The sequence below is a fragment of the Gymnoscopelus braueri genome, assembly GCF_963280865.1.
Source record: "Gymnoscopelus braueri genome assembly, chromosome: 18".
NCBI lineage: Eukaryota > Metazoa > Chordata > Actinopteri > Myctophiformes > Myctophidae > Gymnoscopelus > Gymnoscopelus braueri.
This window is the reverse complement of record NC_137618.1, coordinates 36,050,801-36,076,853: the sequence shown is the minus strand read 5'-3', so window position 1 is coordinate 36,076,853 and position 26,053 is coordinate 36,050,801. Positions and strand designations below refer to the sequence as shown.

Here is a 26,053-nt window from a genome sequence, read left to right as displayed (position 1 = left end):
CACGTGTTGTTCACACATTTGCCAACCGGAGTGTGTCGAACGTGACGTGTTTCATGAATGAGGCTGACAAGAACGGGCTGAAGCCTGATGCACAAAACATAAAAAGACCAACATATTTTTACTTTGTTTTATATGCCTATAGGCTGCATCACTGGTCAAATAAATACAACGTTTTTCTACATCAATGTCACTGATAACTTTATTTTTCCCTATAAAATACTGGTCCATATCTATCGGTCAGATGTGAATGATCAATAAACTGAAGGAAACATATTATAATATTATTTGGGTTTATTCCAGAGAAGAATATCGTTTATTGATGTAATGAATTCACATCTGAGATGATCTGACCCGGTATTTACCAGGGGAAAATAAAGTTATCAGTCACATAACTTATTTTTGAAGTCCACCATAGAATGCGTGAGCAAGTGCACAAACAAGTATAAGCATATTAACAGTATTACAGTTTCCATGTCCTTTTATGTGTTTGAAATTTGCTTTACAATTTAACTTACCATCATAGCATTGCCTCTTTTAGAATATCTTACAATGTAAAACAGGTAGAATCTCAAAAGGTCTATATCAACTGCCCAAATCACAAAAAGGGGGAAAAAGTCCTGTTTTGAAGGGCATGTCCCTGAAACCATAATGTCTGGTCAAGCATTGAAACCCCCCAAATCTAAAATTCTACAAATGCATTCAAAAAGACCGAATGCAAATATTTTCGATGACTAAGTTAATTAATTGTTTATTCATTTAATTGTAAAAACAGATTAACATTTTCATTGGATTTGTCAATATTTTTTTTTAATGTCTGACTGTACCACATGCTGTTTACATTTCCAACTAATAAAGTAATCAATCAATCAATCAAAATCTCTCTCTGCCCCTCCTCCCTCCCTCTCCAAGTTTAATCCGATTCTAAAAATGTTTTCTAAATCCTAACAGTTTTTTGAAAAAAAAAAAATATATATTTTTCCAAGATTTTTCAAAAATAGCAGATCTACAAGCTCATGGCGTGGCACTCGGTGCCGCGCCATGAGCTTTTATATCTGCTATTTTTGAATAGCCAAAGAAATCTTAAGTGACACAGATGCGTTCCAGGTCTTAATGGGTTAAGATCGTAGAGCAGCGCGCGCTTTGTCCAATATGTCTTTCCTCATCTTTGGATAATTTGGGTGAGCATCCAAAACCTTCAAAGAGAAACACAGGATACACACAGTATGAAGAAAAATATACATTCAAGACAATACACTCTTATCACAGTGGTTCTCAAAATGGGGTCCGGGGACCCCAGGGGTCCAGGGGGGGTCCCCAGGAAAATGACTAGTTGTGAACCAAATGGACCCTTGTCCCTTACAGGACTTTGACTCTGAGAGTTACACTCTCAGTTATTGGGGTCTGTGGCCTTATTAATGCATAGGCCACGAATATAGGCCTCTTTTTAATTTTATTAGAAGAACGTTTGTTTCACTCACCTTGTGGCACACATCTATGGCATCAACATGCCTCTTTGCCTTCAAGTAATTGAAAGCAAGTTTGTACCCTGAAATAAATACACGTTGTGTATTAGAAATGCGTCATTATTAATGATAGTCATTGTCTAATTTAATAGATTTGCACACGCTAAGCATTTCAGATATATTACATCGTTTTTTTGACATACCAATGGTTGGGTTTGTCCGATTGCCGTATTTCCACGCCATTTCATAGTTGAGCGCGGCATCTCTGAAAGCCTGCTCCTTTTCCATTATGTAGCCCATATATTCATATGCTTTACAGCAGGACTGGGAAAAGGAGACAAATGTGTCAAAAAATCTGTGTTAGTGCATACCAAAGACCACTAAACTTGCCCAACAGAAATTCAGCCTTAAGTTACCATATTTCATTTATTCACCTTGTTATGACGGAGGCATCTCTTTAAGAGGTCCCCGGCCATGTCATATTTCCCTGAATGGATGTAAATGTCCGCCAGGAGCAGCCAGCTCTTCTCGAACTCGTCCGCGTCGACGATGCTCCAGTTCATCTTGGCTATGCGCTTCAGCTGGTTCCTGGCTCGAGGAGTCTGCTTCAGAATCATGTAAGCGGTCGCCATAGCCAGTAGCGCTGGCACGTGGTCTTTCTGAAGGGAACCAAACAACTCTGGTTAGATCTGCTGTCCTGTAGTAGAACACGCATGACAGCACCTCCAAGCCCCACCCATTACCCCAACACAGTTTGTCATATATTTGAAGTCAAAGAGGTGGTGCCATGGTTTTGCACTTTTTCTGTTTTTCATGTGTCTATGAGGTTGATAGAACTTCATTAAGCCCAATGGTGGTGTTTTTTATGGTGTTTTATGTCTTCTCTGACTATTTTGAGTTTCTTCCTGGAGGCTGAAACCTTGAGGGTCAAACGTGCCAATAGAAAAACAGCCATTTAATGACACAGTAAAAATATACCCTCCCCCTCATTATCATAACGCAACAGGTGTGGGCATGAGGAGGAGGAGGGACTAGGACAGGTGGGTGGTGCTAAGGTGGTGGAGGAGGTGCTAAGGTGAGAACCAGGTATACTTAGGGTGCGTTCGGAAATACAGCAATGAGCGCACTGGCCAATACAAACTAATAGGCGAGTGCGCTCCGGTGCACAATTTCCAAACGCACCCTTTATGAACTGGAGGCGTGTCCACATAAAAACATAAAAACAATTTTAACACTTTCTGTACACTTTTTTGAAAAAAATCTTCCTCCTAGTATAACCATAATACCTGATGATTATGTTTTGGGGGGGGGGGGGGAATCACTGAGAATCACGGCACCCCGTCTTTAAATAAGAGATTGTAATGTTTCCCTTCTAAGCAAAATAAAAACCTAACTAACGTTATAGCTAATGTTTGGCGTGATACAAAGAGCTTTCCAGTCGGTAGCTTCTGAACGCAATCAGGACAGCTCAACCAACAACAGGGTTGGTGATAATAATCTTCTAGTGAGGGTATATTTCATCGCTGTCGGGTAGAAACCTTGTACCTCCCAATTTCATTTCATGTTTTTCATACATTAATGCCCTATTTTACATCTGTATGTATTTTATGTTATGTATGTATGACCATGTAGTGTAAAAAAAAAAAAGCAAAAATAGCTGATCTACAAGCTCACAACTCATTGCAAATTCCAATGCGAGAAAACTCTGCAAGACGCCAAGTTGAAAACGGTTAAATCTGTCTGACTGAAATGACGATTGATGATGATGAAATGATTGTCTAATGAAAACGATTAACAAGGGCTTGCGCCTAATTTGGATGCATTGTAACACAGGTTCTTTCCTGAAAAGTAACGGACATACAAGGTTTCAGCTGTGAGAGTGACAATTTGCACAGAAGAGAATGTGCTGTAAATCACGTGCACCATCTGGAGTGTACTTACCTCAGTGTTTGCGATCTCTGTGAAAACATTGAGGGCTTTTTCCACGTTTGCCTTCTGCTTAGTGGCCAGCAAGCAGTAGTTCTCCAGGATGCGGAGCTGGACATGCCCGCCGGGCGTCTGGGGCTTTAACTCCTTCAGAAGTTTCTCCGCGGTCCTGACAGCTAGCTGCTCCGACTCCTGCTTCTCCGTGGAGTTCCTTATGCGGAGACAAACGTGAGCCGTTAGACGCAGCTTCACAGCTTCACCTAGAACACAGAGCTTTAAGTCTTTTGTCTTCTGCTCAAGTCTACAGGTCTGCATATAAATGGCCCAAAGACACGCAAATAATTTGTAAATGGATATTGGCTGATTATGCTGAAACTCACCCGATGTCTCCGTCTAAGTTCTCAAATACTTCTCCTCCCACGGTGTCATTGTCAGGGTTTAGGCAGATTTCAATCATGTTGTACACCGCATTCTGGCCCCAGTCATTGTCTTTCCGTGCCTTGTTGAAGTGTCGCAGACCGTCATTGGGCTCTCCTGTATACCTAAAACAGTGAGTACAACTTAATTAAGCGGCTGCCAGAACAAGATAGCCCCATAATAACCTTCTGAGGAATCAAAACTGCTTTGGATTAATGGCTTTACCACAGATAAAGTCCTCTGCAGTAGTTAAACCCGGGATCAAATTTGGCACGAGAACAATGTTTCTCCGCCATGTCCAGAAACCTGGAAACTTCCTCCAGCTTCCCGGCTCTCCTGAGCAGGTCGATTAGACGTGACAGTGTTGCGTAGTTGTCTGAAAAACAAAGTTACAACAGGGAAGATCGAATCAGCAGTGCATATTATTAACACAGTGGTTTCTCAAAGTGGGGTCCGGGGACCCCCAGGGGTCCTTGAAGGGGTTCCCCAGCCAAAGTAGTTAATATAGCATCACAGTCAGTTTTATCACTTTAACCCTATTTTATACTTCAGCTATTCAAAAACAGGCAATCTATGAGCTTCTCTTATGGGTGTCCCTGACACAAAATGTGGTCTGCGGCCAAATACATGTACATTGGGGGGGGGGGGGGGGTCCTTGACATTGAGAGCCGATGAATTAACATTCTTTCAAGTTGTCCTTTTTTGTTTTGTTGTAATGTATCTGTCATGACTGAGAGAACCCTGGGCCCTGTCTCACCTGGTTTGCGCTCCAGGAGCTGCTGGAAATGGAAAACTGCCTGCTCATAGTCCTGCTTCCTGAACATCAGGTCAGCCATCATCTGAAGACAAAGATGACATGAGTCCTTCACCCATTAACCCATTAACCCATTAAGACCTGAGGCCGATTCTACAAATGTCTTCTAAATCCTAACAGTTTTCTGAAAAGCCAGATGTTTCTATGTCAGTGGTTCTCAAACTTTTTCATGTCAAGGGCCCCCAAAATTATATGTATTTGGCCGTCGACCCCCATCTCAAAATATGTTGTTCAAGCGACCCCCAGAAGCAAAGATTTGAGTTAAAAATGTACGCTTTGAAAGAAATATATATTCACAGATTTGCACACATTTTCACGATTTTTCAAAAATAGCAGATCTACAAGCTCGTAGCGCGCGCTATGAGCTTGTAGATCTGCTATTTTTGAATAGCCAAAGTGTAAAATAATGCTTTTTATCTCAAAAAATTAATAAATATATATATATTTCTTTGGCTATTCAAAAATAGAAGACCTGTAGATCTGCTATTTTTGAGAAATCGTGAAAATTTGTGCAAATCTTTGAATATACATGTTTTTAAAGCAAACATTTTTAACTCAAATCTTTGCCTCTGGGGGTCCCGGGAACTAAATTATTTAAAAAAAAAATACATATAATTTCGGAGGTCCTTCACATGAAAAAGTTTCAGCACGACTGATGTAGAAACATACGTTTTCCACAAAAGTGTTAGAATTTAGAAGACATTTCGTAGAATCGGAACCTCAGGCCTTAACAGGTTCAAAAGAGTCAGACAGACAGACAGACAGACAGACAGACAGACAGACAGAGGTAGAGAGAGAGAGGTAGACAGAGAGACAGAGAGAGAGAGAGAAAGGCAGAGAGAGACAGTGACACAAAGAAACAAACCAGTGTGGCATCTTCATTGAACTGGTCATTCTTCAGAATGACGCTGCACTGCTGCTGGCAGGCGTCCACCTCGTCCAGGGTGAGATACAATCGTGCCAGTTCCAGCATCACCTAGAAAAAAAACAGGGCATTCATTCAGCTTGAAGGACGCATTGTTTTCCCATTTTACTATCGCAGAAAAACAGTGTTGTTGTTTTCCGGTCAAATTTAACTGTTGCTCGTTTTCTTCATTCGAAAAAATGTCGTCGCTTTCGGGGGCAAAAACCTTGTTATTGCCATATTTGAACTTTTTTATGTTTTTTCATAAATTAATGCCCGACTTCCTCACACAGCGGTGTTGCGCAAAAGCAGCAAAAAATTGCCGATCTACAAGCTCACAACGTGTCACGATGCAATGCAAAAAAAATAATTACCCATTAAGACTTGGAACGCATCTGTGTCATTTTTTTATTTGAGCTAAAAAGCATTATTTTACACTTTGGCTATTCAAAAATAGCAGATCTACAAGCTCATAGATCTACGAGCTTGTAGATCTGCTATTTTTGAAAAATCGTGAAAATGTGTGCAAATCTTTGAATACATATTATTTTAAAGCGAAAATTTTTAACTCAAATCTTTGCTTCTGGGGGGTCCCTGGAACAACATGTTTTGAGATGGCGGCCAAATACATATAATTTTGGGGGTCATTGACATGAAGAATTTTGAGCACCACTGATATAGAAACACAAGTATTTTCAGAAAACTGTTAGCATTTAGAAGACATTTGTAGAATCTAGTCTCAGGTCTCAATAGGTAAAGTGGAAGCAAAAATGGTTAAGTCTGTCTGTGGGGACATTTAACCAGTGAAAAGTATCAACAAAAGCATGTGACTGAATAATAATACATTGGATTCCATTGGAACGCTCATTATTTTTTTCCATTTCCTGCAAAGTAACGGATTTGGACATACAAGGTTTCCGCCCGACGACAGCGACGATATGCATGCGTTGCAACTACCAAGCTACATGACTCTGGCCTGGATGGAACCGTCGAGCACACACACAGGACTAAAACCACAACACAGGGATGAGACTTTTAAAAAGGTGCCAGGGCTTGTCCAGTACAGCTGCAGTCGGGACACACAGGATGTTTTTGATTCGGCTAGCGCTGACCTTGCGATCGCTCTCACAATACACAAGAGCCTCTTTGTAGAATTTGACTGCTCTCTCATAGCCCCTCTGACTCGTGTAGTGTTTAGCGATCTCGGCGCAGATCTCGGCGGCGAGTTGCCTCTGCGCAGGGACGGCGTCGGGCTGCTCCAACTGCACCCGCTTCAGTACCTTGGCCTGCACGTCTCGGGCCTGTGGAGCGGCAAAGACACAACAACCCCTGGGTTCAAACCGAACGATGATTGCCAGTGGTGGAACCAAGTGCTCAACCACCAACCACAGTACTTGAGTCAAAGTACAGATACTCCTCACATATATTCTGGCCGTGTAAGAAAATACAGTCATTCTGGGACAGTGTTCTCCGGATTTTGGAGGAAGTAATGGGTTACAAGTTTGTCTGTGATCCCCGGATTTTATATCTCGGATTGACACCAGAGGACATAATAGGACATGAGGACATATACCTGTTCAAAATCTTGACATTGGCGGCTAAAAAAGCCATCACAAGAAAATGGCTGAAAACAGATCCTCCTAGAGAGGAGCATTGGTTTGATATTATTGAAGAAATATGTCTTATGGAAAAAATGACTTATAATCTGAGGACTAAAGCAGAGATATTTGAAAAACGTTGGGAGAAATGGTATTTGTATAAGAGTAAATACAAACCCCCCTTTTTTTTCTCTCCCTTCCTTTTCATTTCTTTTACTGTATTGTACTTTACTGTATTGTCTTTTCCCCCCCCCTTTTCTGTCATGTCCATTCTGAATGTATGTTTTGTTCTTGTCTAGAAAATAAAGACAAAGTAAAAAAATTAAAAAAGATACAGATACAGATACTCCTGGTCAAATATTACTAAACTGTAAGTGAATGTCAAATTTGTACTTGGGTTAAAGCACTGGAGACAGTACTTGCTTTTAAAAACACTCACTTACGTATTCAAAAGTACATGCTTTTAGAAATACTTAAGTATTCAAAATTAGAAATTGAATCAGAAAGTACATGCATGAACAAAAATATAAATAATAGTGAAAATAGCACATCTACAAGCTCACTACCCGTCAGTTGTGAACGTGTAGATCTGCTATTTTCACTATATTTGAAATAGGGATGTACTTTCTCCTTTCCTGTACTAGAAATATAGTGGAGTCAAAAGTCCAATATTTGTCTTTGAAATGTAGTAGGGTGAAAAAGTAGTGTAGTACTGTAGTAGGGTGATACTGTACTTCTTTTTTTTACTCAAGTACAGCACTCAACTAAAATGTGCTTTGTTAATGGCAAAGACACAACCCTGGATTCAACTGGTGATTCTTGCCAAACTTTGAGCCACTATTTGAGCACATCTGAACATTCTGAGCACTATATGAGCCTGTCAGAGAAGCGGGTAATCTGGAGGTACTTACATTTTGGAGGGAGAGTAAAGCTTCTTCGTTTTTGCCAACCTTACTTTGGATTTTTGCTGACAGGACCAGATAACGACAATCATCTGTGAGCGCTGGCAGCTCATTCACTGCATAGATCAAAACATAAAGCAAACATTAAGCCCGAGTTATACGTGGTTGTGCAAAAAAAATAGCAGATCTACAAGCTCATACTGCCTCACAGTACTGTACGACGCATTGTGAGATTGTAGATCTGCTATTTCGTACGCGACACCGGCGCGCAAACTAAGTGTAAAGGAAAAAAGGCACGATATTAACTCTTTAAGACCGGGAACGCATCTGTGTGTAATTTTTTTATTTCTTTGGGCTATTCAAAAATAGCAGATATACAAGCTCCTAGCGCGGCACTCGGTGCCGCGCTATGAGCTTGTATATCTGCTATTTTTGAAAAATCATGATTAGATTTTTTTCCCTTTTTTTGGCGGACATTTGTAACTCAAATCTTTGCTTCTCGGGGTTCCTGGAACTAAATATTTTACAAACGTTCGCTTAAAAAAATATATAATCCAAGATTTTGCCACGAATTTTCACGATTTTTCAAAAACAGCAGATCTACAAGCTCATAGCGCGGCACTCGGTGCCGCGCTATGAGCTTGTATATCTGCTATTTTTGAATAGCCAAAAAAAACTAAAAAAATGACACACAGATGCGTTCCCGGTCTTAATGGGTTAAGACCACCATTAAAATAACAAAAAGTAGTGTGGCATGGAACATTTAATTTTTCTAAAAAAATATCTAAAGCCGTGGCAGATGTTTTGATTTGTTTTACAAATTCACAGTAGTTCAGCCTCGGGTCGAAAATTGCATTGTCTTTGTATCCAGATGTTTATATACATAGTTGATTTGCATCATCACAAATGTGCAAAAAGCCCTTGCGGTGACTCAGTTGTTCCGTGACTTTGTTGCCACGTCTGAAGCCAGAGAGCTCCGTCTAAAGAATGCTCACTGTAAACATTTTAACCACTTGAACCCCTTTGCGTCCCTTTTCTGGGCATGTCATGAAAGGTTATCATTTTGGTGAAAATAGCGAGATCTACGAGCTCATAGCTTGTGAGCTTGTGGATCGGCTGTTTTGGCAAAAAGATTTGGTGTAAAAGGGGAAAAGGAGTGGGGTCAACGATAAGAGCCCTGGGGGACCCCCGGTCAATGAATGAACTATATAGGGTTTAACCCGTTAAGGCCTGAGGCTCCGATTCTACAAAGTGTCTTCTAAAAACAGTATTTTGAAAAAACGTATGTTTCTATATCAGTGGTTCTCAAACCTTTTCATGTCAAGAACCCCCAAAATAAATCCCCAAACCCTCCTTCCGTGGCTATGTGGCTTAAGGACGTGATGAGTTTTTTTAAACTAGAAAAGATTAAGTTCACAACCAGAGGGTCAACAGACAAATTCATTTCTATCTGGCAACCATTCATTTCTTATTTTGAGAGCCTGACAGTGCTTCCAACAGGCTAAAATTCATATATATTTTTTTTATTCTCTTTTTTGACCAAAATGGGGATCTAGACCTCTTTATGTCTGTGGTGAGATATGTGACTGATAGACAGTGATTTATGACAGCATTCCGGCTGTGTGTTGCCTACAAGGGCCTGTGGCGCGTCTGCATCTGAGCAATCCATCTTGTGTGTCTATTTTAGTTTTGTCTATTTTTTGTAAAAACTATTTTTTTCTGATCTTTTCCTGCTTTTATTGTGAACATTTCTTTTTAAATTATATTTATTATTTTTTGTCTATTACATTCCGCTGTCTATACCAAATTTTAAATCATGTCTATATGTTTGTTTGTCATGTACATTTCTTTATTCCACTGCATTTATTACAGATTTTTTGTCTTTATTTTTTTTAAAGGAAAATGTGACAGCAATAACAATATGGGGGGAGGGATGGGGAAAGGGAGAAAATGAAAAAAATGTCTGACTGAACTTCATGTCTACACTGTGAAACTAATAAAGATATTTGTTAAAAAAAAAGAACCCCCAAAATTATATGTATTTGGCCGCGGACACCCATCTCAAAATATTTTGTTCCAGGGACCCCCAAAAGCAAATATTTTAGTGGCAAATGTTCGCTTTAAAAAATATTTATTCAAAGATTTGCACACATTTTCTTGATTTTTCAAAAATAGCAGATATACAAGCTCGTAGCGCGGCACTCGGTGCCGCGCTACGAGCTTGTATATCTGCTATTTTTAAATAGCCAAAGTGTAAAATAATGTTTTTTTTTTTTTTGTTCAAATCAAAAAGTGACACAGATGCGTTCCAGCACTTCCAGGTCTTAATGGGTTAAGTGGTTCCAAGTCTCCTAATGAGCACCACAGACAGTACCTTGGTCGTGTGCCAGAGCATCGTGTAGGACTCTCTCGCAGCGCTCGTGCTGCTTCAGCTTCATCAGCAGCTCGGCGAGGTCGTAGCGCAGGAAGCTCTGCTGCTCGGTCCGCAGGGCAGCCTCGTAGTAATTGATGGCCTGTGTGTGAAGTCAACAGCAACTCTGTGTCAACATTGCTCGGCGTCCGTGGAACAGGCCTGGAATTTCATAGTTTTTAGGGGCAAAGCCACTTGGCCTTTGGTGCTGTAAATTATCTGAGAGCATAAAAAGGCCAAATAGCAAATACCAGAGCAGCAGGGCCAAGTAAAAAAATGTTTTTAAGTCCATGAAAATAATTTCAGTATTACAGATTATTTTATTTTTAATACATAGTAATTAATATTTGAATATAAAAAAAAAGAAAACAAACTTTTTATTTGACAGGGACAATACAAAAAACTATGTATCGAGTTATAAAAACAAACAAAAGATGTTTTATTGGATCCGAGCACTCGATACATTGTTTTTTGCATTGTTTGTCAAAAAAAATTTAATCTTTAAAAAAAATAAAAATAATAATAATAATAATATATTTTTCATAATAATAATAGTAATATTCGAATATATTCGAATATCTGCCAATTTTTAAGACCAATATTCGAATATCATTTCTGAGGAAAGTTGACAGCCCTAATACATAGTATGAAATAAAGGTTCCTGCTCTTTATTCCTGCCCCGGTCGTGGAGGATCGCAACGTGTTTATCTCTTACGTGGTGTGCGTCACAAACCTTGACGTAGTTGTGGGTCTTCACAAGGGCTTTCCCGATCTTGCTGGCTAAAGCACCGTCTTTTGGGTTTTTCTTGAGAGCTTGCTCATAGATCTCGATGGCCTTCTCCGGCTAAGGATAAACATGAAATCTCATTTAATTCTAAAGTGATTTTTGCAACACTGACGGATCTCCCTTTCCCCCGTAAGCAGATGAAGTCACGGCATGTTGTTGACTTCATCTTCCTCTAAATATTTTGAAGAACATATTACAAGTAAGCAGTGGTGTAAAGTAACTAAGTACATTTACTCAAGTACTGTACACTTTTTAGGTACTTTTACTTTGCTGGACTATTTCCAATTGTCTATACTTTTACTTCTACTCCACTACATCTCAGAGGCAAATATTGTACCTTTACTCCACTACAATTATTTGAAAACTTTAGTTACTAGTTACTTTGCAGATATGAATTATTACATTATAAAACATACATTAGCCACTTTAGCCCTATTTTATACCTAGGCTATTTGAAAATAGCCGATCTACAAGCTCACAACGTGTCGCATCGTTGTGAGCTTGTAGATCTGCTATTTTCAAACATTTTAGTACTTTTACTTTTGGTACTTTAAGTACATTTTGATACCAATGCTTTTGTACTTTTACTCAAGTACATTTTTAATTCCGGACTTTTACTTGTAACAGAGTACTTCTACATTGCAGTATTGATACTTTTACTTAAGTAAAACATTTGAGTACTTTTTCCACCACTGCACTTAACTACTCTTATCAAAATCTCCCACTCACCTCTTGAATGTTCATGTAAGCGTCGCCAAGCAAGAGATATGTATGAGGGCTGGGCAGCTTCTCCACCATTTCTCTGGGGAATAGAACGACACACCCCATTCACACGGCCACCATCTAAATATGGGCTATAAGAGTTAAGTTATGGCATTTGCACCATTTCATTATGCAGACGCGTATCTGCCCAGGGATGCTTGATCACTTTAAAGGACGACTTCACCCATTTTCAACCTATCTTCATATAATTGGTCCTCACTTATATGCTCATAATAATATGGTACCATTTTTGTCTACCCCTTCTGTGTCTCAGAGGAGGAGGGCTGGGGACGGTTCAGAATCCCGCCTACCAGTGACCTCATCGATTGGGAATCCGAGCTAATAGAAACGGCTGGATTTCTATTCCTGGAAAGGTAGCATATGCTATGATAGAAGCCATTGTTCTCACATTGAAAAAAAAAAAGGGAAAAAAAGGGATTTTTTTTTTATCATGACCATTAGTGAGGACCAATTATATGAAGATAGGTTGAAAAAGGGTGAAGTCGTCCTTTAAGTAGTGTCTCTGTGTTGGAATGCCTGTGAACATAAGTACGAAGAGGACTATCAGTACACTTCTACCAGCGTTGGAGGCATCTTCGCCAATGACGCCTTTGTTTACCGTGATCAGCTACAGTCCATATTTTCGCTTAATTTACTGTGAAAGTGTGAACTTTCTCAATCCTTTTCAGACTAGGCTGTGGATGTGATGTAGGTGGAGCATGACCTGGTGGTGGGGGCTGATCAGACACGGTTAACCACTAGAAAAAGATAAGTGGCTGTGAGTATCATTTTGACTGCCACCTGGCTTTTCAAGGAACACACTGTGCCTTAGGCCGGGGTAAGACTAAAGCTGCTTGCACAGGAAGCAAGACAAGTACACATAAATGATCCGTGGCCTACTACTTCAAGCATACTCGAAAGTGTACCAACCACATTTCATAGACAACATTTCCCATTGTTTTTGCACGCAAATTGCTTGGAAACAACAATGGCATTGGAAAGTGAGGAGGTGGTATCGTACGTGAGACCACATAAATGTTGGGGTGGGGGGGGGGGGTTACCTGTTGATGCTAGTGGTGCAACATGAAATACAGGTCGGCGTGAAACAGACATGAATGCCAAAATGTGATAAAGTGAACTTCTTTAGGAGCTACTTTGCAGTGTGCATACTTTATTTCCCTTTTCAAAAGTGGCAAACCGAACCATATTTTGCGCGACACAGGGTTACGCTAACGCTTATAGGCACAATGACAGGTCCGTGCAGGACATCTTCTCAGTGTCCACTTTGGGTCTGCAATGACGTCCTTTTATGTATGCGCGGGAGCTGATGTGGGAGGGCCTGAAGTGTGATATTTACTCAATCGTATTCAGATGCAAATAAATACTACATTCTACGTTCTCTTTCATCATTTGTGCGTACTTCTTTCTTTGGTTTAGTTTAAAGTTTCCCGCTCACCTGTAACAGCTGGCGTAGAGACGTTTCTCTTTCCTGTGATTGAGATATATCTCTGCCATCTTCTCCTTGGCTTGGATGTAGTAGGGCTGCTCTGGAGTGATGTTCCTGAGCATGGTCAGCGCCAGCTCCGTGTCACTGCGCAGCAGGGCCAGGTCGGCGTTGGCAATGGTCACGCGCAGTTCCTCGGGGGTGCCCGAGAACTCGTTGATGGCGTCCTGCATCACCTTGGCTGCTTCGTGCTGGAACAGAATTCTTAGAGTTAATTCAACTCATGAGCCTCTCAGCGCTTTTTGAAACAGACATCTAGTGGACACATGGCCTGAGAATAACCGGTCTTAACTCAGCATATAAGATAATCCTCTGGGGGTTTGTGGAATCATTTCTTTATATTTACTGTTACTGTAGGTATGGCCTTTCTGTCTTGCACTAGGCTATGTGAGGAGTCGTCTTTCTTGACGTGAAGACATTATTTGTCCTTGTCCTATTGATATGTCTTAGCAGTCTGAATATTCCAAGACACCACTGTACGCTTACTATAGTTATTATGAGTACAGCTTAACTCAGTGCCGCGGGCCCGTCAAATATGGTCCGATACCTGCTTTTTGGGCGGTGTAGCCGCCCCTATAAGTGGGGTTGGGACACCTCATTAGTATTAGTTTCCTGCACTGTGATTGGCCCACTTGGCCCACTTTCCTGTACTGTGATTGGCTGACTCTATTGGCTGACTCTATTCAGCACTGTGATTGGCTAGCGAGACACATGATGACATTAATAACCTATAAATAGGATTATGCACTTCCAAATTTTTTTTTTGGAAGTGAGCTTCCATCACTATGATGACCACTGTGATGACCACACCGCCCACTTCACACTGGGTGTGATTTTTGGGCGGTGAAACCGCCCCTATATGTGAGGTTTGGACAATTGCACCCCCCCCAACCCTGCGCTGTGATTGGCCACCATTGTACCCCCCTAACCCTGCACCGTGATTGGCCAATCACAGTCTATTCAGGACTGTGATTGGCTAGTGAAACATGACACATGTGCATAGCACTAAAAAAAAAACACATTTATGGGTTTTTTTAAGTTAGGGGTGTACAATGGTTGGTCCACAATATTACTTTCTTTAAGTGAACTTCCATCACTGTGATGACCACTGTGACCACACCGCCCACTTCACACTGGGTGTGATTTTTTCTTTTAGGAGAGAACTACTTGACCACAGACCTGCGTATCAGGTACAGCTCTCTCATACCTGTTCTCCATTGAGCCAGAGGGCCTCGGCTAACTCCAAAAAGACAGACACGCAGTCGGCGTGGCTCAGCTCGACCTTCTTGCTCTTGGACTTGGATGAGGATCCGGCTCGGCGGACCCCTGGGAGACTCATGACCATCTGCAAGGTCTGTATGGCCCCCGGCAGCTCACCCATCTTCTTCTGGGCCTGGGCCTTGATCAGGTGGTACAAGGGGTGTTCTCGAACCTGGGATGGAAGAGCACATGTATGTTATCATTTTGAAGGCCAATTAATACTGAGAAAAAGGGAAAGGAAAACAAGTTTTGTGTTTTCAATCCACCTCCTGGGTTGACATGAAGGTATGACACTGCAGATAATACTGCACTCTAATTGCAGTGGTTTTCAAACTGTTTGTGCCCAAGGCACACCAAACGGCAAGTGAAAACCACAAGACACACCTGTATTCATATCCATGCAAAATATGTTATCACTCTTATCACGCTGTAAACTTCTATTATTATTTGCTTATGCCAAATAAAAATAAGTTTAACCACTTTAAGTCCTATTTCATACTTTCACGAATGATCAAAAGTTCCCAAAATGCCAAGCTAAATATTTACTTTATTTGCTCTATTGTTACTTGGATTTCTATCTTACCTCAAAGTTATGGCTGAGGCAGAGTTCAAGAGACTGGGAGCACAGTTTAAAGTTTCCTTGTTGCAAGTAAATCTGTGCCATGAGGAGGTGGGCGTCAGCATGAGAAGGACATTGGTTCAGGCAATGTTGGAGACTGCTCTGAGCAGCATCAATGTCACCTGCAACACACTTCACAGCTCAAATAGGGCTACAACTATCCATTATTTTCTTAGCAATTATTCTGTAGATCACTTCTTTGATTAATCAAATCTCACATTTGTCTTAATCATTTTCTTCATTTTTTAAAAAAATCTACGATTCTGTGTGAAATAATTCTAATACATTTTTTATAATCAACTAAATTGTTAAGTCTGATTAACCACTTGAAGGACAACTTAGTTTTTTTACAACCAAGGTTTATGTTTAGCTTGTAATTAAAGTAAATAAAAGAGGAGTGTTATTTTTTTTCATTTACTGCTTTCTATAGTTTCAGCAATTTTTTATAGTGGGCGGGGGCATTCTGTGGCTAAATATGCCTTTTTTACACAATAAAAAATGTCCTGTGGTCTTTGATGGCCAGATGTGAGTTATTAGGGGCTAGAAGAGCTACTGTAAATAATAATAAAGAAAACACCGGGTTATTGTGTAAAAAAATGCCACCGGACAGAATGCCCCCGCCCACTGTAAAAAAGATCACGAAAATTGTTAATACTATAGAAAGCAGTACATTTTAAAATGTTAACACTCATCTTTTATTTACTTTAATTACAATCTAAAACAAAAACCTTGGTTGTACAAAAACAAAGTTGTCCTTTAAGCCCTATTTTATACTTGTTACATACAATGGTGTCGTGCAAGAAAAGTGAAAATTGATGATCTACAAGCTGACAACGCGATGTCAGCTTGTAGATCTTCTATTGTCGCTCTTTTTGAAAATGTTTGAAATCTTTCATTTTTATCATCGATTAAATCCATTAGTTCGATCAACTGTTGCACCCCTACTTCACACAAGAACACAAAGGATAGAAAAGTCATCACCACAGTGGCTTCGGGTGTTGATTTCGTCGACTAAAACTATGACGAAAAATGTTCGTCGACTACCTTTTTTCACTGACGAAAACTAAATAAAAACTAAGCTCTGATGACTAAAACTAAGACTAAATATACTGACAATTCCGTCGGCAAATAAAAACAAGACTAAAACGTTAGACAGGGACTAGTGGAGAAGAGATCCAGTAGAACTAAAAGACAAGTCATTTTATGTTTGGTTGTGCTCGGGTGTTGGTGTTGCGCTCTGAAAATAGCCGATCTACAAGCTCACAACGCGTCACAGCGCGACGAGTTGTGAGCTTGTAGATCGGCTATTTTCAGCATGCAACCAAGTGGAAAATCAGCCATTACGACGCCATCAAGGCACCGCCAAAAATAAATTTTAGTCGACTAAATCAACTGTAGATTTAGTCGACTATAATCTTATGATATTTAGTCTGACTGAAACTAGAATAAAACTAAAACATTTCAGGTGACTAAAATATGACTAAAACTAAATGGAATTTGATTCAAAAGACTATGACTGAAGCTGAATCAAAATTTGCTGTCAAAACCAACACTAGTGGCTTCTCTACAAGACAAAACAAAACCATGCTCCTTCTCTTAACATTTCAACGCGATGCTCACCAGACTGAAACTTGACTTTGGCCAACAGAAACACCCCTTGTAGGAGACCTGGCACAATCTTGACCACGGTATCCAACACAGAGGCACAGCGCTGGAGCAGGGGAGCAGGCGGCTGCCCCTGGGCGGGAGGCTGGAACGGTAATAAACGGTGCCAGTGATTACTGTGGGGGTTCTAGACTGCTTTGCATAGAGATATAAATTGCTTTCTGAACCCCCCAACGACTTACTAATACCCACTGAATATAGATGCTGTCAGACAGTAATTACTTTAACCCATTAAGACCTGAAGCCGATTCTTAAAATGTTTTCTAAATCCTAACAGTTTTTTGAAAAAAAAAAAATATATATGTTTCACTATTTTTCAAAAATAGCAGATATACAAGCTCATAGCACGGCACCAAAGAAATCTAAAATGACACAGATGCGTTCCCGGTCTTAATGGGTTAAAATGTAATCATTCACCATAGTACTTTTTAGAAACTATGTCGGGGGTTGGGGGGGCACAGTGGACTTTGATAAGATGTAACTTTACTGGCCAACATGATCTAACCACTTAAACCCTTTACCAGGTGTCTATTACTAGGTCCCTTTTTTCCCTCTACACCAAATCTCTTTGCCGAAAATAGACAAACTCACAACAAAAGGCCATTTTCGCTGAATGTTTGCACAAGAACAGGGTTTTTAAGAGGCTAAAAGAATCATGGTGAAAATCCCACATCATAGCTTAGACATGCTTCAAGTAAACAGTCTTTTTTTGTAAAAGCACCAGAACCTAGACATGATCGACGATAGAGAATTGATGCGTCACAACAGCTGTCTCAATCAGACCTTAGCCGGGCACAGTGCCAGGTACTCTCTGGTGATCTCCAGGAGGAAGTCGGCGTTGAGTTTCTCAAAGTACTCCACCCCCAGAGGCAGACCCTGCAGGGCCGAGAAGTGGGTGTCCACGGCGTCGTTCAACAGGTTGGCGATGTCCTCCTGGGGCCGACGCCGCTTCACCGCGAGCACCGCGCGCAAGTACAACAGCTCCTGATAGAGTGAACGTGAACGAGTTAAAAGCGAAACGGGAAAAAGAAAGGAAATTGGCGGGGTAAAAGGGAGGGAGAGGACAGTAATGAGGATGGACAGAGGAGAAACAAGATACGACACAGGCTTATTATACCAGGTTGCGGCATGGCTATTTTCAAATAGCCGACGGTTGAAAGTGCTCATGTGGCCTGTAGTTGCTTCTGTTCCTAGACCTGGTTGCTTATTTCTCTCACTAAACATGGCAACGTTGAAAGGCCAAATGAGGAACAGCGCCACAGTTCATAGAGATCCATACAGTGGCCGAACACAGTATTGCGGGTCGTCTTTAGATCCCATATTCTGAAAGGCCAAATGAGGAACAGCGCTACAGTGCATAGAGATCCATACAGTGGCCAAACACGTATTACGGGTCGTCTTTAGATCCCATATTCTGAGAGGACATTGAGCCCTCATTGGCTAAATGACCAGCCAATAGGGGTGTGCCGATATATCGTCCCGCGATATATCGCGATATGTTTTCGTGACGATATGTATCGTTTTGGGGGGGGGGGAATATGTTTTTTTTTTTTTTTACAATAATAATAATAATCAGGCATGCAAACAGCCCCGAGGTGAAAAGGGTGACAACATGTTGTTTTTTTTCGGGTCAGGTGTCACACTATTGCCCTATTTGGATTCAAAACGGCTATTGTAGCTGAAAAGCTACAAGTTTGCATGTCTGAATAATGCAAAAACAGAATTATTTGTTTGCATTTGGTTTTTTTCTCCCTCATATATTTTCATAATAAAAAAGTGCGTATCGTATCGAAATCGTATCGAAGTTGTGAGCCCAATATCGTATCGTATCGTGAAATTAATCGGCACACCCCTACCAGCCAATGATGAAAAAGTGTCGAGAAAGTGTCGAGAAAGTGTTGACTAGTTAGTCTCTTCTTAGACACGGTTACTCTTCGAGCAACCTGGTAAAAAAAAGGGTGGGTGAGGAGGGTAGGAAGTTGACCGAAGTAATTATATACAAGAGATAGGACACCAACACACACAGTGACTGTGACAATTCAACCAAGGAAGGAAAGCTAAAGCCATAACACTGAAGACCTACAGAACCAGCTGTTGCTCATCCTCTTGGATGGCTTCACAAACAGTTTGACAATTTAAGACGAAGTAAATGATCCTGAGCTGTAACCCATGAACAAATGATCCCTTAGCATAATACCACAGGGTGGGCTTTGATGAGGTCACTTGAAGGAATTTTCTTTCTTTCTTCCAAATCAATTAAAAAGAACAATATTTAAATATAGGCCTTACCCCAGATTTTCCGATGGATTGTTGGATCTCTGTGAGGAATTCCAGCTGTTGCTCGGCGTCTTCTAAGTGCCCTTCAGTCAACTGGCAACGGATGATGCCTACGCAACAGAGGGATTGTTTTTTAACCACTTTAACCCATTAAGACCTGGAACGCAAAAAGCTAAAAAGCATTATTTTACACTTTTGGCTATTCAAAAATAGCAGATCTACAAGCTCGTAGCGCGGCACCGAGTGCCGCGCTACGAGCTTGTAGATCTGCAAAACAAAAAAAAAAGTCAAAATGTGCAAACTTTGAATATGTATATTCTTTTAAAGCAAACATTTTTTAACTCAAATCTTTGCTTCTGGGGGGTCCCTCGAACAAAATATTTTGAGATGGGGGTCCGCGGCCAAATACGCATCATTTTGTGGGTCCTTGACATGAAAAGGTTGGAGCACCACTGATATAGAAACGTTAAGTTTATCGGAAAACTGTTAGGATTTAGAAGACATTTGTAGAACCCGGGCTTCCCTATTACAGGCAAGTCATTATAGCCTAACATGTAATAAAGAAATCAAATTAAAAAAATGTTTTAAAAAATATATATATTTTGAAATGAGCAGTTCTACAAGCTCAGTTGCTACACATTGTGAGCTTGTTGTGGTTAAGTGGTTAAACTCTCAATCTCCATAAATAGTAGAGCATTGTATCAGCTCTGCGTGTCGAGCAGACAGCTCAGGATCAGGGTTTACATGTTCACATACCTGTCAAAGCAGAAACGCTGGTCTCATCCAGTGTCATGGCCGTCTTGTACCACTTCATGGCCTCCTTGACTTTGCCTTGCAGCACCAGCTGGTAACCTAGTTCCGTGGCCAGGTCTGAATCCCCTGATGCCTGAGAAAAGGCTCTCTCCACCATCCTATGTGTCTGTTGAATCACGTTCTCATTCTGACCACACTATTAGGGAGTAATTAAACACACAAAACATGGATGAATAGCTAGATTTTCAAAAAACAAGACATACTGTACATGTAGAGTCTAATAATGGTGTGGCCTACCTATTCCATTTGTATCTAGTATCAATAGTAATTGCAGAAAAGTGTGAATGCACCTTATGTGTGCAGTTTCCTTCTGATGAAGACTCTATGCAGGTTGAAACGTAAATAAATTGACTGGGAACTATTACCTCTTTTTTCTTTTATGAGTTTGTGATTTGTCACAAATCACAATCATAGACAAGCTATATAAAAACTAGAGGATGGACACTAGAGGATAGAACATTAATTTCAATGAAAGTTGCTCCCCCGGAAGTACACATTGCTTCCGGGTTTGGTCAACAATGGTTTAACAATAGAGCACACACACACACACTATGGTTTCAGCTCCATAGAAGCTTGCAAAGCCGGACTCTAAAGGAAACACCGGGTGGCATATTATCCCCACATTGACAACCTGGCCATGTATGGGCATGTTGACTAGTGTGGTAACGGTCTAGGTGGGCTTCGGACTTTTTCTTGAAGTGAATTAAAACAATGAAAACGTGTCTCACGGTGCGAGTGAAAGCCAAGGACATCCTGTAGAGTAGGTCAGGGTTGTGAGGTTCTAGAATCTCCAGGCTGCTGATGAGGTTTGACAGCTGTTTTGCTGCCTGCCAAGTGAGAGGTGGTATAAACATTATTTTCTCATCAATTAGCCTCCAGTTCAGAACTCAACACATAACAACTTAACCCATTAAGACCTGAGGCGATTCTTTCAAATGTTTTCTAAATCCTAACAGTTTTTTGGAAAAAAAAACAAACATATTTTTTCAAGATTTTTCAAAAATAGCAGATATACAAGCTCGAGTGCCGCGCTATGAGCTTGTATTTCTGCTATTTTTTTTACTACTTCACAGATTTCTATTCTGATCTCTCCTGCTGGTTTGCCTAGAACAAGTGCTGAGTTCTATAAGGGTTTGATGAAGGGTGAACATTATTACCTCAGCAATATCACCGTCTCTACATAAAGAATGTAGTGCTAGCATCCTCAGAGCCTCCAGGTTGTTTTCATCCCTCTGTAAGAGCCTGAAATATTAAGCATAAAATCCAGTAAAGGAACACGATCTTCGACAATACATCCAGATGGAGGCATATGCCTTTTATCGTAGTTAATAGAACAATGGTGACTGCGGAGTCATTTCCATGATCAGTTGAACATTTTTAATTAAATCTATGGAAGAAAGCACACACACTGGAAGGGAAAGGATGTGCATTTTGCACAGCATGCAATCCCTTCCAATTCCACAACACAATAGTGCACAGCGGGGATAACTCTTGACTTTGCTCAGGATCTGTAGAATTTGGCCGCACCTGAGTGATCACTCTCCTGCTACCGTTTCATACAACCTGAATGAATGCTGGGAAATGTGTGTCTTTGGCACTTCAGCTCAAAGGCCTTTTTATGCTGCCTGCCACTGGCCATGGTCCAGAGGCGAGAGCAAGCGGGAACAATAGCTTCATCAGTATGCACTGGTTTGAGGCATCACGCTAGTTTTTCATTTGCACTTGAATGCTGAGCCACTTGCAAAGCCTGACTGTGCCTTTCCTTAAAACCCCTTTACATTGCTGCAGCAACTTATTACAAATTCTTGTTTCTGATCTTGCCAATAGAGAGAGGTCTTACATCCCCTTTTACAATGAGCAAAATGTAATGAGTTCAGGCGATCTAGTCAGCCCAGACTATAGCATGTGTCTGTAAATTACCTCTGTGCTGCATCTGTAGTTTGCTCCCAGTCCTGCAGGCTGAGTAACAGCTTCATTTTCTTAACAAAGGCGGGCAAGAACCCAGGATAACTAACAATGACTTGGTTGACCACCTCCAAAGCTCCAGAGTAATTCTGCCGATATTCATAGTATTGTGCCTGGGATGGACAAATCATATACATAGTATATCATATACGGTACCTGTCATGTACTAGTGTCCATGAACAGCTTTTATGAAACGTAGAAATTAGAAAAGCATAACAATTTTACAGTAGTGAAACAAACCAAATTATATATCCTATGAACACAAAAGAAATGTGACAACTCTTGAATCGTAGGTAAGTTGCGATGTGACAGATCTTTAGAGAGCTGGTCAATATCAACAGGCTTCAGTAGCCTATCAGAGAATCAGCAGCCATTGTTCAGAAATGCTATTCATGATGGCCTCATGGGACCTGTCTTACCTTTCCCATTAGGGCGAAGACATCTGCTTTCTCTTTCAGCCCTTCGTCAAAGTATTTTCCAGCCTTTTTGGCATACGCATCCTTACTAGATGTCAGATCTATCCAGGCTTTTAGGATAATCCCCTGAACAATAGATAACAAAAGTGGAGAAAATGTTGAGGTGGGTGGTATGACAAAATGGGTACCTTAATGTTTAATCAAATAATGCTAATTCAATATTAATATATATGGGTACACAATGACATCCAAAACTCACCTCTCTAGAGCCATTGGAAAGCTTTATCATTCTTTCTATGTACTCCCTTGCTTTGTCATTTCGACCCAGCAGCCAGAGGAACATTCCTGCATAGTAGAGACTCTTGGGAGATGCACTTTTGCGATCCTCTTTTACCTTACCGTCCAGCTCTTGAATAACTTCTCGGTCTGCCAAGTAGCAACACAGAGAAACCAATTAAGAGTATATATCACAAATTACAGTACATAATCATCCACAATGCACATGCATGGGGAGCGGCGTGGCTCCAATGTCAATCTCAGACTTCATGTGGCTTCAGTCGTCTATGACATATCTAGGACGCATGACGTGAATTTGGGCAAGGTTTTCAGTCCGATCAGAACCCCATTGACTTCCATGTTCAAGTTACATATTTAAGTATAAAACATGTGTGCCTTACTGGCAGTGTACAAAATAAATTTGCCACTGATGATCGGTCCAGCGGTTTGTGAGATTACCTCCCGAGTCCGGACACAGACAGACAGACAGCAGACAGAAAGACCGACCCTCATACAGACAGACATACAGAAAGACAGATCCTCTTATAGATGACTCCTGCAGAGGCATGCCGTGAAAACAAAAGCTTAAATAGTGACATAAATACAATAATGATCTTGGTTTACCTGGATGCTGTTTTTTCTTCTCAGCATAAACAAGCGCCATCAGCGTGCAAAGTGCCACGTCCTGTCTGTCTCTTATCATCTCCAGCTCAGTTACAGCGTCGTTAATTTGATCTATTGAAAAATAACATGATGTCAAATGTCCAAGAGGCAGACACTTCAAATAAAACCAGTGGTGTAAAGTAACTAAGTACATTTACTCAAGTACTGTACTTAAGTACAGTTTTGAGGTATTTTTTACTTTACTGGAGTATTTCCAATTTTCAGTACTTTTACTTCTACTCCACTACATCTCAGTGGCAAATATTGTACTTTTACTCCACTATAATTATTTGAAAACTTTAATTACTAGTTACTTTGTAGATTTTGATTATTATTACAAAATATACATTAACCACTTCAGCCCTATATATATTTCGGCCATTTGAAAATAGCCGATCTACAAGTTCCCGCGACGCATTGTGAGCTTGTAGATCTGCTATTTTCAAAAGATGCTTTTTTTGAAAACTCGTGAAATAGGACATTCTGCATAATGAGTACTTTTACTTTTGGTACTTTAAGTACATTTTTATAACAATACTTTTGTACTTTTACTCAAGTACATTTTGAATTCCGGACTTTTACTTGTAATGGAGTATTTCTACATTGCAGTATTGATACTTTTACTTAAGTAAAACATGCGAGTACTTTTTCCACCACTGAATACAACACAGGGACCCTTGCAGGTCTGTAACTCTGAGAGTGTACAAATGGAATGGGGGGGGGGGGGGACTTTGAAATAAAAGTGTGAGAACCACTACTTTAACCATTTAAACCCTCTATACTTAGTGAAACGGACCTGAGTTAATTACTGTACTTGGACCGTCCCCCCCTAAACCCAAATGTCTTCGGCAAAAATAGCCAATCTACAAACTCACAGAGCTTGTAGACCGGCTATTTTAGGCGAATGGTCCCCCCCGGAATATGGATGCTGAGGGTTCAAGTGGTTACGTTAATTACATTTCTTACCTTGCATAAGAGTGCCATAAGCGTGGAAAAATGTGAAGATCGGATTATTGCTGAATTTCCTTTGAGCCTCACCTGCAGCATTCACCACATGATTGTAATACTTTTCATAGCAATAGTAATTAATCAAACCCTGTAAGAAAAAAAGAAACAAAGCATGATCATTTATTTGTTTGCAAGAGTAGAGTATGCAAGGTCAATAATAAGAGAGAAGTGACATGTGCTATAGAGAGCAGTGGTTCTCAAGTGGGGTCACACAGGGGTCCTTGAGGGGGTTCAACAGTGTCCCCAGCTAAATCATTTAATACAGAAGCTAAATCAGTATTACTTTAATTGGAAATAGCCAATCTTCAAGCTCACAAATTAGGGGCGTGTAGATCTGCTATTATTTGTATTTATTTGTTTTGAAAAATCTGGAAACATTTAGAAAATGTTTTAATAATGTTGAAGAAAAAAAATAACATAAGTCTTATCTTTTGGGATCCCTGGCACAAAATCAATTTCGGGGGTCCTTTGGCATGAACATTTTCAGGCCATGACTGCCCAAAATAATCATATTTTAACTGGGGACCCCCCACCCTGATAAGCACTTGGAATGTAGGAGTTGAGGCATTGCATGTTTGACTCGGTTCCACAGATAAATATTGTGAAAATAGCAGATCTACAAGCTCACAACGCCTCACGTTACTAGGCATTATGACCTTGTAGATCGGCTATTTTCACAGCGATTGCCTCTTTCCTATATTATTTGACTTGGCCAATGTTTGACCAGTTTATAGTATAGTGTGTTGATTACTTTTGATGCAATAAGGGTCTTTTTCTTTTCTTGTTTTCCTCTTTTTTCAGAGGTAAAAAAAAGGTCTTTAAAAAAAGTCCTTAAATTGTCACTTCACTGATCATCTGGGGACCCCCCAAAATCATGTGATCAAAATCAAAATCCCGACCCACAGGTTGAGAACCACTGCTTATTGGTTCTCAAAGTGGGGTCCGGGGACCCCCAGGGTTCCTTGAGGGAGTTCCAGGGGTTCCCAAGCTAAATTATAGATAGTTAGGAACCAAATGGACCCTTAAGGGTCTGTAACTCTGAGAGTGTACAAATGGAACCAAATGGACCATAACGGGTATATCTTTTCAAATGGGGGTCCGCGGGCTAATAAGTGTCAATTTGGGGGTCCTTGACATGAAAAAGTTTGAGAACCACTGCTACATGGAATTATGTTGTTTTTGGACCAAATAATGATGCTAATAGAATCCTCAAATGGAGTAAGTTTAACAACGGATCAAAGTCGTAGATTCATAGAAAACGCACAGACAAGCAGACAAGAAAAATCTAAGGATTTCTGGTGACATAAAAGCAGCAGATATAATACAATAACGCTATAAAATGTGATGTGTTGGCTCTTGGCTGTATGTATCATAACATCCATGTAACTGAGCTTACCAATGTTGTCTCTTCCTCCTCCATTTTTGCAAGGCGGTTATAAGCTCTTTAACCACACAAACACAAGGCTAACTATTCTGACACCAAAAGAAGCAACACTCTGATGTTATTGTTATTGATCTAGTAAGAAATCCGAGGTTTTTCCTCATTGTTGTTTCGCCATCTTGCAGTCGCTACTCGATCTTAGCGTTCCCTGTTACTTAGTAAC

General features: G+C 40.4%; 1 protein-coding gene across 1 annotated transcript; it reads right to left on the bottom strand.

The window, feature by feature from the left end:
• Positions 1-1,067: 1,067 nt before the first annotated feature.
• ttc21b (tetratricopeptide repeat domain 21B) lies at positions 1,068-26,053 on the bottom strand. The gene is made up of 29 exons (XM_080456991.1): positions 25,846-26,053; positions 24,408-24,537; positions 23,403-23,513; positions 22,762-22,928; positions 22,506-22,628; positions 22,042-22,199; positions 21,279-21,363; positions 20,850-20,948; positions 20,065-20,257; positions 19,321-19,418; positions 17,815-18,015; positions 16,987-17,116; positions 15,331-15,488; positions 14,695-14,919; positions 13,440-13,678; positions 11,951-12,023; positions 11,168-11,278; positions 10,399-10,537; positions 8,034-8,140; positions 6,637-6,825; positions 5,486-5,596; positions 4,564-4,645; positions 4,032-4,182; positions 3,770-3,931; positions 3,405-3,600; positions 1,898-2,122; positions 1,667-1,787; positions 1,479-1,546; positions 1,068-1,193 (listed from the first exon to the last, which is right to left on the bottom strand). Exons 1-29 carry the CDS (start codon positions 25,867-25,869, stop codon positions 1,116-1,118), a joined length of 3,954 nt encoding a protein of 1,317 aa, XP_080313117.1. The 5' UTR covers positions 25,870-26,053; the 3' UTR covers positions 1,068-1,115.

Bases quoted from the DNA above. Each gene is read 5' to 3' on its own strand.
- ttc21b (XM_080456991.1), bottom strand. From the start codon at position 25,869: ATGGAGGAGGAAGAGACAACATTG. The intron at 15,489-16,986 runs GTGAGCATCGCG...AGTGTGTTGCAG, and splicing joins CAAAGTCAAGTTTCAGTCTG to GTGACATTGATGCTGCTCAG. The intron at 11,279-11,950 runs GTGAGTGGGAGA...GTTTATCCTTAG, and splicing joins CTTACATGAACATTCAAGAG to CCGGAGAAGGCCATCGAGAT.